The sequence below is a fragment of the Portunus trituberculatus genome, chromosome 41 (genome assembly GCF_017591435.1).
Source record: "Portunus trituberculatus isolate SZX2019 chromosome 41, ASM1759143v1, whole genome shotgun sequence".
Classification (NCBI taxonomy): domain Eukaryota; kingdom Metazoa; phylum Arthropoda; class Malacostraca; order Decapoda; family Portunidae; genus Portunus; species Portunus trituberculatus.
Genome location: NC_059295.1, coordinates 4509822 through 4523670, shown reverse-complemented (window position 1 = coordinate 4523670; position 13849 = coordinate 4509822). Strand labels below are relative to the sequence as shown.

The window sequence follows — 13849 nt, the reverse complement described above, 5'->3', positions numbered from 1 at the left end:
TGGTACCGCAAGATGCTGCCGTGGTACATGCGTACCACACCAATACATTTCCGTGTATAACCGTGGCCTGAGTGCGGATTTTGCCTTTTTCATACTCCACGCGGTTTACTATAAACAAACAAACACTGGAGGCGTTATTTTTAGCCACCCCAGCGTAACAAAACCATCCCCCACTAGCCAATCAATATCAGTTAATTTTTCATGCATAAACTATAAAGCCAATCACTATTCTTTGACATATATTATTCCCACAGTCCCCCCAAGAACATCAGTTCTCTAGTATCGGCCATGGTGAAACTGTTCTATTGCCTCTAGTTAGAGATAATGGCGTCTGCTTCATGTAGCAGCGATGAGGATTATCATAATTATGAGACAGATAGTGAGGATATACTGGAAGACTCTCCAGATGAATATGATTCAGACTATGATCCTGAAAAGAAATAGGAGAGTGATAATGACAGCAGTGTTGAAACCCTCTCGGCAAGTGAGGGGGAGCAGCCTAGTTATGACTGCCTCAGGGCCACCCTCACCAGGTGCAGAGTGTGTGGTGCTGAATTTATGATTAGTGCACAATTTATGATTATGTTTACGTTTTCTTTTATTAATAAAATGACAAAAATATGTTTAGAAAAAAGTTCATAACACTGAGTTAGAAAGAAATATAATGTGTAGATCTGGCCGTGAGGCACGTGCGCACACAGGCACTGCTATAGAGAGGAACGCTTTGTTTACATCGGGGGGTGGCTGCGGTAAGGAAGGGGTTAAACATATCAAAAGTTTTTGATTGAGTCTAGCACAAAGATTTGATCTCAAAACTAACCTCCTACAGTTTCTCTTTCTCTCTCTGTAGCTTTATCTCAAGTTTCTTCTCCAACTATTCCATTGCTGCTGTGATAGACAGCCACAGTTTTTCTTCTAAATCTATTAAAAGTGGTGTTCCTCAGAGTTCTGTCCTGTCACCCACTCTCAACCAAATATTCATTAATGATCTTTTAAACAAATCCACTCCTATGTTGATGATACCATCCTACACCCTAGAACAGATCCAGAGATCGCTGCAAAGATGGTGCTGGAACTATAGGACCTGACATATGATGAAAGGCTGAAGGAAATGGAACTGCCAACCTTACAAGATAGAAGAGAAAGAGGAGACCTAATAACAATGTACAATATAGTTCATGGCATTGAAAGGATACATAAGCAAGACCTGGTGTTGGTGATTAAAGCTTTTAAGTTGCACATGTGTGTTTAAAAATACTTATGCAATCTTAATATCTCAGTATGTGAAGATAGAATATCCAGAAATACATAATATGCAGTAGTCAAACTTTTCTGTGAAATATCATAATATCTAGTGAATCTGGCAACTGCAACAGGAGTTTGAGTCCTTTCCTATAGTCAATTAACATGAGTGAAGCTCGCTGCCATAGCAACTCTAGCGTGAGATAGCTTCCAGTGTAGCCACTCAAAATCATCTGACCTCTTGCTTTCACCTGCTTTATTGCTCCTAGTGCAGGCACGGCCTAACTCTCTCAGCCTTGCTCTGATACTGACATATTTGTTTTGGCCTTTCTGTTTAAGCATATTCATTGACCTCGGCCAGTTTTCCCCACTTAAAAAATGGAGATAAAAATGGTGTAAATATAGTTAAAATACATTGCCTGGCATTTAGGTTAAATTTTTTTGGAGGAAGTGTAATACCCCACCACAAACACTGGCATCCTGGAGAAGCATTCAATTTAGCTGTCCAATACAGAAACTTTCTTCCATCTCTCCCACTACCTACATGCACACATTTGCATTCCCCATAGAAATCTTCAATTCTTTCCAACAACTACCCTCCTATATCAGTAATCTAAGAATATCCAAAAAGACTTCCTTATTCATTCCATTAAATAGTTTTTCTTGGTTCATGAATATTACATACCATTTCTTATCACCTCCTAAGTAGTACTCTTTTATTTTCCAAAAATATTTCAAAAGGGTTTCCTTACCCATGTCATCAAATGCTTTCTCCAGGTTCATGAATGTTGTATACAATTTTCTATCCCTTCCTAAGTACCCCTTCATTATAGTTTATTTGTAAAAGTTTCATCAACACCTTTTCTTTCCCTGAATCTTTCTTGTTTTTTCATCTCAGCCTTTTATATCAATCTCTCAGTGAAGACTTCCTTATAGACATTTCCAGGCATATAAGAAGATTAATTTCCTTTATTTAAGTAATACACTGATTTCTCAAACTAACATAAAGACAATGTTTATTTTCATTCACTCATTCCTCTTACCTCAATACCAATCCATTTCCAAAACAAACATGCTATAAGACCCCATAACACCATTCCAGTCTTGAAGTAACATATTGTACTTTAGTGTCAACTGTCTTATTGCAATGAAAGGAAAATTCTTGTCCAAGCTTGCCCAAGGCAAGCCAACTTGTTCTAAGACCAAGATAGCTCCAACAAACATTGCCAAGGAGACAAGATCACTTACTCTGATTTGCCTTCTCGTAGCACAAGAATGAGATTGGGGCAACACAGCAAATCGAAACAAAGTTGACTAACTTTTTAGTATACTACAATATGCTTGTAGATATCAAGGAAAAATAATACAAATATGAATATCTACAAAAAAGACAATAGCATACCATTCTCTGAGTCTGTGTAAAGGCTGTGGCAGCGTTTGAGGATCTTTTCGTTCACTGAAGTGGTAGCATACTCAGAGGTGTTTGCTGCACTGCGCTGCTTGATTTTACCAGACATTCTGAAACAGCATACAAAAATATTAACTAATAACAATCTGACAAATATGAGGGTAAGAAGTTACTACTCACTAATACCACTAAAATCTAATCCAACAGAATGATCTTGAAAAAAAAAAAATAATAATAAAATAAAATAAAATAAATAAATAAAATAAATAAAAAATAGATAAAAATAAATAAATAAAAAAAATTAAATAAATAAATAAAAAAAATAAACAAATAAATAAAATCATACAATTAGTGAAGTACCAAAGATATAAGTAGGCTTATTAATACATCAACCAAATCTCCTTAACATAACATAACATAAATAATAGGATAACAAAGGGCCACCAGGGCCCATCTAGGTTATCCTGTATCAGTCGCACAGCGACCTCGTCATCAGTACTTAAAGATACACTTACAAGTACACAATACATTATATACTAATTCCAAATATTTGGCCCATTAACAGGGCTAAGTCCTGCAGCGAATTCCTCTACAATCTGTGATCCCCATACATGGGGATCATGTCTTGTTTAACTATAGTAAATTTCTTATAAAACTATCATGCAGCGCTATACATAATTATAAATCTAATAAATTTAAGTGCTTATCTAATCTGTTTTAAACATTGTCAAACTAGTGCTATTTACAACCCTCTCTGGCAATGCATTCCAGAAGTCTACCACCCTATGACTAAAGAAATATTTTCTTATATCTAACCTGCAGCCTTGCTTTCTAATCTTCCTGCCATGATTTCTAGTCCTACTTCCTCCTCTAAGGTAAAGAAAGATCTCACATCTATGTAGTTTGTATCTGAGAACATTTTAAATAACTCTATCATATCCCCTCTTATACATCTCCTCTCAAATGAAAACATGTTTAATGCCTTTAATCTATCTCTATACTCCAGGCACTTCAAAGCTGGTATCATCCTAGTTGCTCTTCTCTGAACTGCTTCTAACATGTTGATATCCTGCCCATAGTGGGGTGACCAGGCCTGTATGCAATACTCTAAATGGGGCCTAACATAGGAATTATATAAGCTACGCACCACTTCCTTACTTTTATAACTAACATTTCTATTTATAAAACCCAGGATCCTATTTGCCCTATTTCTTGCTTCTAAACATTGCTTTGAAAATTTCATAGTCCTGTCTATCACTACTCCTAAATCCTTTCCTTCCTCTACTGCCTCTAGCCAACATCCCTCCATCTCATAGTTAAAGTTTGTGTTGTCTTTACCTAAATGCATAACCTGACACTTTTAGAATTAAACTCCATCTGCCACCTGTCTGCCCATGCTATCAGCCTGTCCAGGTCTCGTTGTATTCTGTAATTGTCCTTTTCACCCTGTACTGCACATGCTATCTTAGTATCATCTGCAAACTTTGATACTTTGCTACTAATTCCTATATCTAAATCGTTAATGTACACCAAGAAAAGAAGAGGTCCTAGCACTGATCCTTGGGGTACCCCACTAACCACTTCCTTCCACTCAGACATTGCCCCATTTAATACTACTCTCTGTTTCCTATCAGAAAGCCATTCACTAATCCAATCAACTAACCTACCCCTATCCCATGTAGTCTCAATTTGTACACTAGCCTCCTATGCGGTACCTTATCAAACGCCTTGCTAAAATCTAGATATATAACATCTATGCTATTTCCATCATCTAACTCCTTGGTAATATATTCTAAGATATTGAGCAAATTTGTAAGACAGGACCTCCCTGATCTAAAGCCATGTTGGGTATCTCTAATTAATCTATTCTCATTTAAATGCTCCCAAATACTACCCTTAATGATTTTCTCTAGTATCTTACATACTATACTAGTTAAACTGATCGGTCTATAATTATTCGCATCATCCTTCCTACCTTTTTTAAATATTGGATTAACATTAGCTAACTTCCAGTCCTGTGGTATCTCAGCAAACCTAAGTGATCTTTCAAAGATTAACTTAAGTGCTTCAGAAATACTGTCTACACCCTCCCTAAGTACTCTGGCATGTAGCTCATCAGGACCACTAGCTTTCCTATCGTCTAGTTCAAGAATAAATTTCCTAATAATTCCCGGTTTTATATCAATATTTTCTAAAGCTCTTAAACTACTCGTCGCAGTGTTTGTAACAGGATTTCCTATTCTTTCCCTAGTAAATACTGAAGAAAATTGTTCATTCAATAATTCTACTATGTCTTCATTTTGATCCACTACTACACCATCTTTTCTGAGTGGTCCAATCCTATCCTTATTTCTTTTATCACTGACCTTGTAATAACTATATAATTTTTGGGATCTTTACTCCCAGCTCTAGCTAGTTTTATCTCTGCCTGCCTTTTACTTTTTTTATAACCTTACTCAAATCATCTCTGACCTGTCTGTACCTAATCAAATCTACATCTTCCCACTTTTCTGCAACTCTCTGTATGCCCTCTTCTTCTCTCTGATCTGGCTACCTATCTCATGAGTCCACCATAATGGCTTCCTGTTTCTCTGCCTTATATCTTTGTAAGGGATACACTGCATCACTATACCCTTTACTACAACCTTAAAAATATCCCACATCTCCTGTGCAGTTTTATTTCCAAAACTATCTTCCCAGTTTACCTCTCCTAATAACTGACGTAACCTACCATAATTGCCTTTCTGATAGTTTGGGACTCTAGTCTTATTCACTATATTATCCCTACTGGAATTAATGATAAATCTAATTATATGATGGTCACTGTTTGCTAAAGTCTCTCCTACCTCAACTTCCTTTAAACAATGCTCAATATTTGTTAGTACTATGTCTAAAACCTTCCTCCCCTAGTAGGTTTATCTACCATCTGCACTAAATAGTTATCCTGAAAACTTTCCATAAACTTATTTTCACTAGCATCTCCTACCATCCTCTCCCAGTTTACTGACTTAAGATTAAAATCCCCTAAGATAATTGTCTGACTAGTACACCCCCTATTTATCTCATCTACCATAAGGTTGTCTACCTCTGCTGACTGGTTAGGTGGTCTATAAAAGCTCCTACTCTAATAACCTTACTTTTGTTTACTCTAACATCCAGCCATAAGGACTCTACTCTGTTATCTACCTTAATACCATTAACCTGACTGGAAATGAAGGATTTTTTTACATAAATAACTACTCCACCTATCCTACCAATTCTCTGGTGTAAATACATAATGTATCCATCTACTTCATATTCTTTCCTATTTTCCCTAAACTTTTCCTCATTTACCCATGCCTCTGTGACACATACAACATCTAAATCCTCCTCAACTATATAACTAGATAACTCGTCCTTCTTGTTCCTAAGACTCCTGGCATTTACATAAAAACATTTAAGTCCAGCTACCTTCCTAGATGCTGTCTCCTTATTTGGAATCCTAATCTTATTCTCTCCTATTTGCACCTGGAAATCTTTCCTAATCTTTTCACTATCTCTGTTTATCCTATCTAATTTATGTCTAGCATCTTTCTTCTGGAATGCATTTGCTACCTCACCCCCTACACTCCATCCCAACTCCCCCCTCCAGACATCCACTCAGCACATCCACACCCTTCCTACTCAGATGCACACCATCCCTAGCATACAAATCCTTCGCCCATAGAACCTATCCCATACATCCACAAAGCTGACACCCACATCCTTACACATCCCTTTTACCCGATCATTCACACCAATGGCTCTAGACAACCATTCCCTGCTAACATACACACGAGGCAAGATTCCTGACACTACACACCTCCTACCACTCTCCCTTATCTTGCCTAACATTTCCCGAAATCTTGCCACTAACTCCTCCGATCCACCTGCTCTGACATCGTTCCCACCTACGTGCAAAACTACTACACCCTCCCTCTCCATCCCCCCAACCCTCTTCTGCACCTCCTCACTCACTGCCTTCACACCTGCACCAGGCATACACACGTTCATCCTCCTATCCCTGTCTTTCCCACAGAAAGTGCTATCTAAATACCTAACCTGAGAGTCACCCACCACACACACCTGAGGTGTGCTACGCACAACCATCCTCCTCCTCTCCTCTACTTCCTTTTTCCTTTCACTCACCACAACCACTTCATTCACTCCACTCTCACTTTCACTCTCCCCCTCCCCATCCAACAAACCGAACCTATTTTCACACTCAACAGGTTTAGTCCTATCCTCCCTAACTGCCTCCGCTTTCCTTCTAAAGTTTCATTTTGCCTTAGCAGTACAAGTATTCCTTGATATGTGAATGTAACTGGTTATTGAAAATCCAATCATAACGCGAATGATCATATACCGGACCTAAAAATTAATACAAAAGATACTAATGCGTTAAAAACTTTTACATGTTCCTCTCTAAAACCCATAAAAATCATGAAATATCACAAAAATAGTTATTATATAAAGTAATAAAACACGTTACATAAAATTTACACAAAAAATAAAACACAATATTCATAGTCTGTTGTTTACTTATACTCTAAAATCACATTTCTTCTCTAGCTAAAACAGCTTCTATGAAGTTAGCCATTCTGAGTTGTCTACATCAGTTTTTGCAGTTGTGACAACTAATTACTGACTTTAAAAATGGTTGGTGACATGGTGCGCTAGCACGCACGCACGCCTAGGAGTGGCTATACAAAAGAATAATCAACAGGATAGCCACGTGGATAAAACATCTAACAAGACATACAATTTGGTAAGAAATATCAAATTGGTTTTCCACTACATGGATAAACATATGATGAAGAAACTGATATCCACTGTGATCAAACCCTGATTAGAGTATGCAGGGGTGGTGTGGTCCCCACACAAAAAGAAACATGTATGGAAATTGGAGAGACTGCAAAGGATGGCAACAAAGACAATACCAGAGCTAAGAGGGATGAAATATGATGAAAAACTGAGGGCTTTGGATCTATCAACACTGGAGCAGAGAAGAGAGAGGGGAGACTTAATACAAGTCTACAAACTAATGAATGGAATGGATGTAGTAGATAACAAGGAGCTGTTACTATGAGATGAAGTCATCAATAGAAGCATAAGATGTCAAAGTATAAAGTTGAGAATGGAAAGATGCTTCAAGGATGTGAAAAAATCAGCTTTCCACAAAGAAGTATAGCAGCATGGAATAGCCTGAGTGAAGATGTAGTGTCAGCAAGGAGTGTGCATAGCTTTTAAAGAAAAGAAATGTAGATATGGAGACAGGGCCACATGAGTGTAATGCCCAAGCCATGTAAAACTACAACTAGGTAAATACAACTAGGTAAATACACACATGCACATGAAGAAGTTAACTTTGCAAAGATAGTTAACTAGGAAATAAAAGAAGAAACCAGTTATAGTTATACATGTGATGAAAGAAAAGGAAGAGCTAGTGAGGGACATGATGGAGAAAAATAAGTGTATGGTTATATTTGGACTTCAAGAGAAGTGAAACCCAGTGAAATTTATGAGGGAAAAAAAGGAGAAAGAAATGGTTGAAAAATTATTTCAGTGGTTCAGAATGAGGAATAGGGTTTAGAGAAAGAAATTGAAGAGAAATGTAGACTTGGAAACCATAGTAGGAAACTAAGAGACCACTAAAAGTTAAAATAAGATCTCAAGTAGAAGTTCAAGAAGTACTAGCGAGGAAAGGAAAACTAGCTAAAAGACAGAATATAACAACATTTGGAAAAATAGAGATATGAACTAGGAAAAAAGGCAAAAAGAGAGGGAGCTAAGAAATGAAGCTAAGGAAAAAAAACGAGAGAAGGACAGAGGCCAAGAAGAAATTTTACTGAAGAGTGCTAGAAATTAGGCCTAGGAAATAGTATGTCCAGGAAGGGGAAGAAATACAGTAAGATTTATGCATACAAACATAGATGGATTGATTTGAAAAATGCTAGACATGAGATTATATAATGAAAAAAGGACCAGACGTGGTATGTATAACAAACAAAGTTGAGTGAAAACATCCAAATAAATTTTAAAGAGCAGGGATATAATGTTTGGAGGAGAGACAGAAGGGGAAAACCAGTAGTAATGATAATGACTTGAGTGGGTGGGGACTGACTCAGAGACAGCTCTCTCTCTCTCTCTACGGAAATAATGACTAAGTTATTTTTCTTAACAGGTTTATATATATTACGAACATTATGAAATAAACACATGCAAATTTTAGAAACAAAAAATTATACATTGCCTGCTCTTGACCATCATCTTCTGAAGATGACAAGTGAGAGAAATCATTCATTTTTACTGTGAACTTATCTATTTCTTCCATAAAAAATAAATAAGTAAAATAAAACTATTTCCAGCAAAATGCTTTAGTACTTATCTTGGTATATGTGAATCATACACCTTTGTAAAAATTATTATAGTCAAGTTAGCCATCGTATCATATAAAATCTACAATCTGAAAGTTCTTATACAGTATTTTAGCTGGACACAGCCATGATACAGTATGTGCATCTTTGAATGTCATGAGTGCTCAGAGGATACAGAATATGCATCCTCTTGTTGAAGGAGTTAAGTATAACAATTAGAACCAGTGGGAGGGAAAGGAGGAGAATCACAATAACATATGTGCCACCAAAGACTAATACACTCAATCCTTTGCTGTCATGCCTAAATAGTGCAACTACCACAATGCAATAGCCAAAATCACAATAGCCGAAATGAAGAACCTATGGTAGTAATTCAAATTGATACTAGGACCTCCAAGCTGTCATTCCTTGTTACTTCTTGCCCAGTCTTTATACCATAAAATAGTATAAATATAAGGAAATAATACATTATAATAAAAATTTACATAATCAAGAATCATAACAACATAATAAGAGCAATTATAATAACAATCATAATAACAACATAAATAAAATGCTTCTTACTGCCGCCAGACACTTACCATTTTTTTCTCTAGGTGGTGGGCAAAAAGCCCTTGCTGCTGCTTTATTGCCATGTTCCATGGCATAATCTATCACTTGTAGTTTGCAGGAAATTGTATAGCTCAATCTTTTTCCACCTGCTGCCATAACCATAACATTAATGGTGCTGATGTGTTACTTCTCACCACTAGATGGCATTGAATCAGAGTGGTGATCAGCTGATATTTATATACATGAATCATACCCTCACAGGTTAGATTTCTTTCATTATTGAGATAATTCATTTCCTGCAGGTAGGCGTCTTCCAAATCCAGAAACCCCATCCAGTCGTCTTGACGTATTGCAGACATGACTGTCCTGACCGTCTCCATCTTGAGCTTGGCTGTGATGACATAGGTGTTAAAGATGGAGAGGTCAATGATGGGCTTGAATACCACCCCCCCACCCAGTGGCCTTTTGGAGCCACAAACATGTGGTTGTAGAAACCAGGGGTAGGAGGTGCCTCTTCTATGGCACGTTTGTCCCTCAGTTGCTGGAGCTCCAACTGAAGGGCTTATCTTTTGAAAGATCCTGGGCCTATTTATAAAACTATGGTTCGACATAAGTGAAACATAAGTCCTCAAGATGGCAGACACCATGACTTACGTGAAGCATAAGTCTTATGTCTCACGTAAGTTCATCATAAACTCGCGATCCCGCTATGTTTGGGTGGGAGCAGGAATAGCGTCGCTATGTCGAACCATAAGAATCAACATGGCGGAGGCAGTGGGACAGCGATGACGCCACCTGAGAAGTTTTCGTGGTCGTAGAGACTTGTTGGCTGAACTAAGTGACTCAGAACTGATAAGAGGTATCAGTTAGAGCATGCAGGCAACATGTATGGGACTGACATACAAGGATTCTTAGGGAAAAAAACTCTACCAGAGGTTTGAGAGGGGGATGGTGACAGCTGGATGCTGCCTTGTGGGTGACAGTGGTTATCCCAGTAAAAAGTGGCTTCTGACACTATATCTCCGACCTCTGTCTGGCCTACACTCCAACTACAATAGGTAAGTTTTGCAACATTAATATTTTTCATATTAGACAGTTTGTTTCATTCATTCCATATTGCACATACTTATAATATACGTTGCTTTTGGTTAATTTCCACAATTGTCACTTTACTGTCATTTAGGTTAGTGAGTTAGATTAGGGTGCTATTACATCTCATGGCATAAAGAAAAGGTTCTCAGCAAACTACTTACTCATATTTTAATTGCCTGTGCCACTAATGGGCAGAAGCTGAACAGCGCTTCCCATACACTCTTCAAGTGTGCCTACAGGCGTTATAGGCCTTAACGTAAAAAACATTATAATACAAAGGTACATATCTTTACCACTGGAAATTGTTAGCTCCTAAGATATTAGTTTTACCAAATTTATCATTAAGGTAAAGCAGGTTAGGTTTAGTTAAGTTAGTTTAGATAAGGGGAAGTATATATATTTTTTTTTTCTTCTTTTTTTTTTACGGTAAGGCCTATAGCCCCTGTAGGCACACTTGAAGAGTGTATGGGAAGCGCTGTTCAGCTTCCGCCCATTAGTGGCGCAGGCAATTTTATTTATTGTATAGTTGGTTTGATTAGATTTAGTTCATTGTTAAGGTAGATTTAGTTATGTTTAGTTTGGTTACATTAGGTTTAACTTATTTACTTACCAAACTTGTCATCAATGCTAGGAAAGGTTTAGTTAATTTCCTGTCAAATTTGTTAAGATGGGTTAGGTTAGGTTTAGTTAAGCTAGGTATAGCCAAGTTTTGTTTATTTATTTAATTATTCATTTATTTTTTTTTTATTATTGTCATGTGTGAAAATTTTTATTTTGATAATTTTGATGTGCTTTGAATGAATCTAGTAACCATTTTCATTGCAAATCAATGTTTTACATGTTTGGGGTGATTAAAAAAATAGAAAAAAAATCTTCCTCCTCCCCAAAAAAGTAGTTTCATTAGAAAATGTTAGATAGGTGCATATATATATATATATATATATATATATATATATATATATATATATATATATATATATATATAGTAAGGTCCCGGTTACGCCGGTCTCGAGTTACGTCAAACTCGCACTTACGTCAGTCCACTATAAGGCAATTTAAGATTTAAAAAATTGAAAATTTACAAATCATAAAGTGCGGGGTTTATTGTTATTGTTGGCTGCCAGGCGTCACTAGTGGTTATCCGCCACACCGCCCACCTCATGCTTGAATACAATAACACTCTACGTACCTCAGTTCCACCACACCGTCGCCCCTGGCAAGAATGTTCATACATCTGCGTTTGCTGACTATCTTAGTATCTTGCTCAATGGCACCAAAAAGAAAACTCCTGAGTGATAGCAGTGATGCTAAGAAAAGGAAAATCATTACGCTACAAGAAAAAGTGGACATAATCAAAAGACATGAGAAGGGAGGCAGCAGTTGTGTGTGAGGGAGTGAAGAAGAAAATGGGAAGCCCGTTACCATGAAAACGGGGAGGTTGACGACCTTGAGGGCTCGCGCACCTATCACAACAATAACAACTCCGGAGCCTTCGCCTGGGCCACACAACACTTGCAGCTGACTTGCACCGTCTGCACCTGTCTGCTGATCCCTATTGCCCTTTCCTATTGCATTTCTTGCTCCGCTGCCCACGCTTCTACTCCCACCGCACTGCACTACGCTCCCAGCTGTCCGCCCTGGGCATCACAACATTCGACCTGCCTACCCTCCTGGAGGCCTCAGGCGTCCACCCCTCTGGCAACATGCAGTCCTTCGCGTTCGCGGCCCTAATCAACAACAAAAACAAGCTTGTGTTTCATATTCCTACATACTTGTAAATAATATAACAATATGACCTTTTACTTATATAACGCTTCTACTCCTACCGCACTCCACAAAGTTCCCAGCTGTCCGCCCTGAGCGTCACAACATTCGACCTGCCCATCCTCCTTGCGGCCTCAGGCCGCCCCTCTCGGCAACTTGCAGTCCTTCGCGTTCTCAGCCCTAATCAATATATTCCTACATAGTTGTAAATAATATACCAATATAACAATATAACCTTTTACTTACCTGAATAACCATAAAAAATTATTGGTTGAAAACTCGTAACTCTGACGTAACTTGGGACCTTACTGTATATATGTATGTATAAATATCTATATATATATATATATATATATATATATATATATATATATATATATATATATATATATATATATATATATATATATATATATATATATATATATATATATATATATATATATATATATATATATATTATTTTACTTTTTATATTTTTTATTTATTAACTTTCTTTCCTTCAGACATGGTGCTCAACCTCTACAACCCGTTGTTGCATCATCTCGGCACCAGCAGGAGGTTCAGCTGTGTTAAGCGTTGGAAGTGCTGTGGTAGCATTTCCATCTGTACTGTTATGACCAATAACAACAAATATTAGTTAAACCATCACAAACATATTTATTGCAGATCCATCTCACTATCTATATAAGAGGTGAACAATTCTCTCAAGGAGGAAGTATCCAAGACAAGGCACCCTTCCCTCTTCCTGCCCCCATACTCCTCATACACAGTGTAAGTGTATATAGTGTATGTGTGGTTGCCTTATTTTTGCTGTCCTCCTCCTGAAGGAGGGTGTTGGCTTTGTCTATACATAGATAGATAGTTAATGTCCCTACACTTCTGTTTTAAAGATATTTTGTATGCTCTTATTGATATTTTCAGCAGGAAAGTAAGGTATTGTTATTGTTTTGCAGACAGGTACAGAGTGCACTTGTCATTAAGACACATTCATGTGTGGATGCATTCCTTGTGAGCTGCCATTTCCAACCATATACACACCTTCCATAATTGAATATCAACATCGGAAATTCTTCAAATCAATGAGACCCATCAATTTGATTAGGTTAAGTTACTAAAGTTATACTCTGTTAGTTTATGGTTAAAGTTAGTTATGTGTAAGCTGGCAGAAGTTGTCCTTTACATCTGGAAGCACTAAATACAATAAATGGATAGTTTGTTGCCTGTGTTTCTCCAAACCTAAGCAGGGTGTTTATAAAGGAAGGCAGGTGGGCATTACTGAGTGTTGGAGGGAGAGTAAATGTGAGGTATAGGAGGATATGAAAGAAGTGGTGTAGTGTGCGGCAAATGAGAAAAGGAAAGGAGTGGAAAAAAAGGGAGTATTCTCTTAATGTCA

At 37.4% G+C, this 13849-nt stretch overlaps 1 protein-coding gene across 1 annotated transcript in view; it reads right to left on the bottom strand.

The window, feature by feature from the left end:
* Positions 1 to 11927, bottom strand: part of LOC123516433 — a 214205-nt gene extending 202278 nt beyond the window's left edge. Inside the window, exons 1-2 of the mRNA XM_045275710.1 lie at positions 11879 to 11927; positions 2645 to 2760 (exon numbers count right to left, since the gene is read on the bottom strand). Coding sequence (XP_045131645.1) covers positions 2645 to 2760; positions 11879 to 11919 — 157 coding nt within the window. The 5' untranslated portion in view covers positions 11920 to 11927. The remainder of the gene's footprint in view (positions 1 to 2644; positions 2761 to 11878) is intronic.
* Positions 11928 to 13849: the final 1922 nt, after the last annotated feature.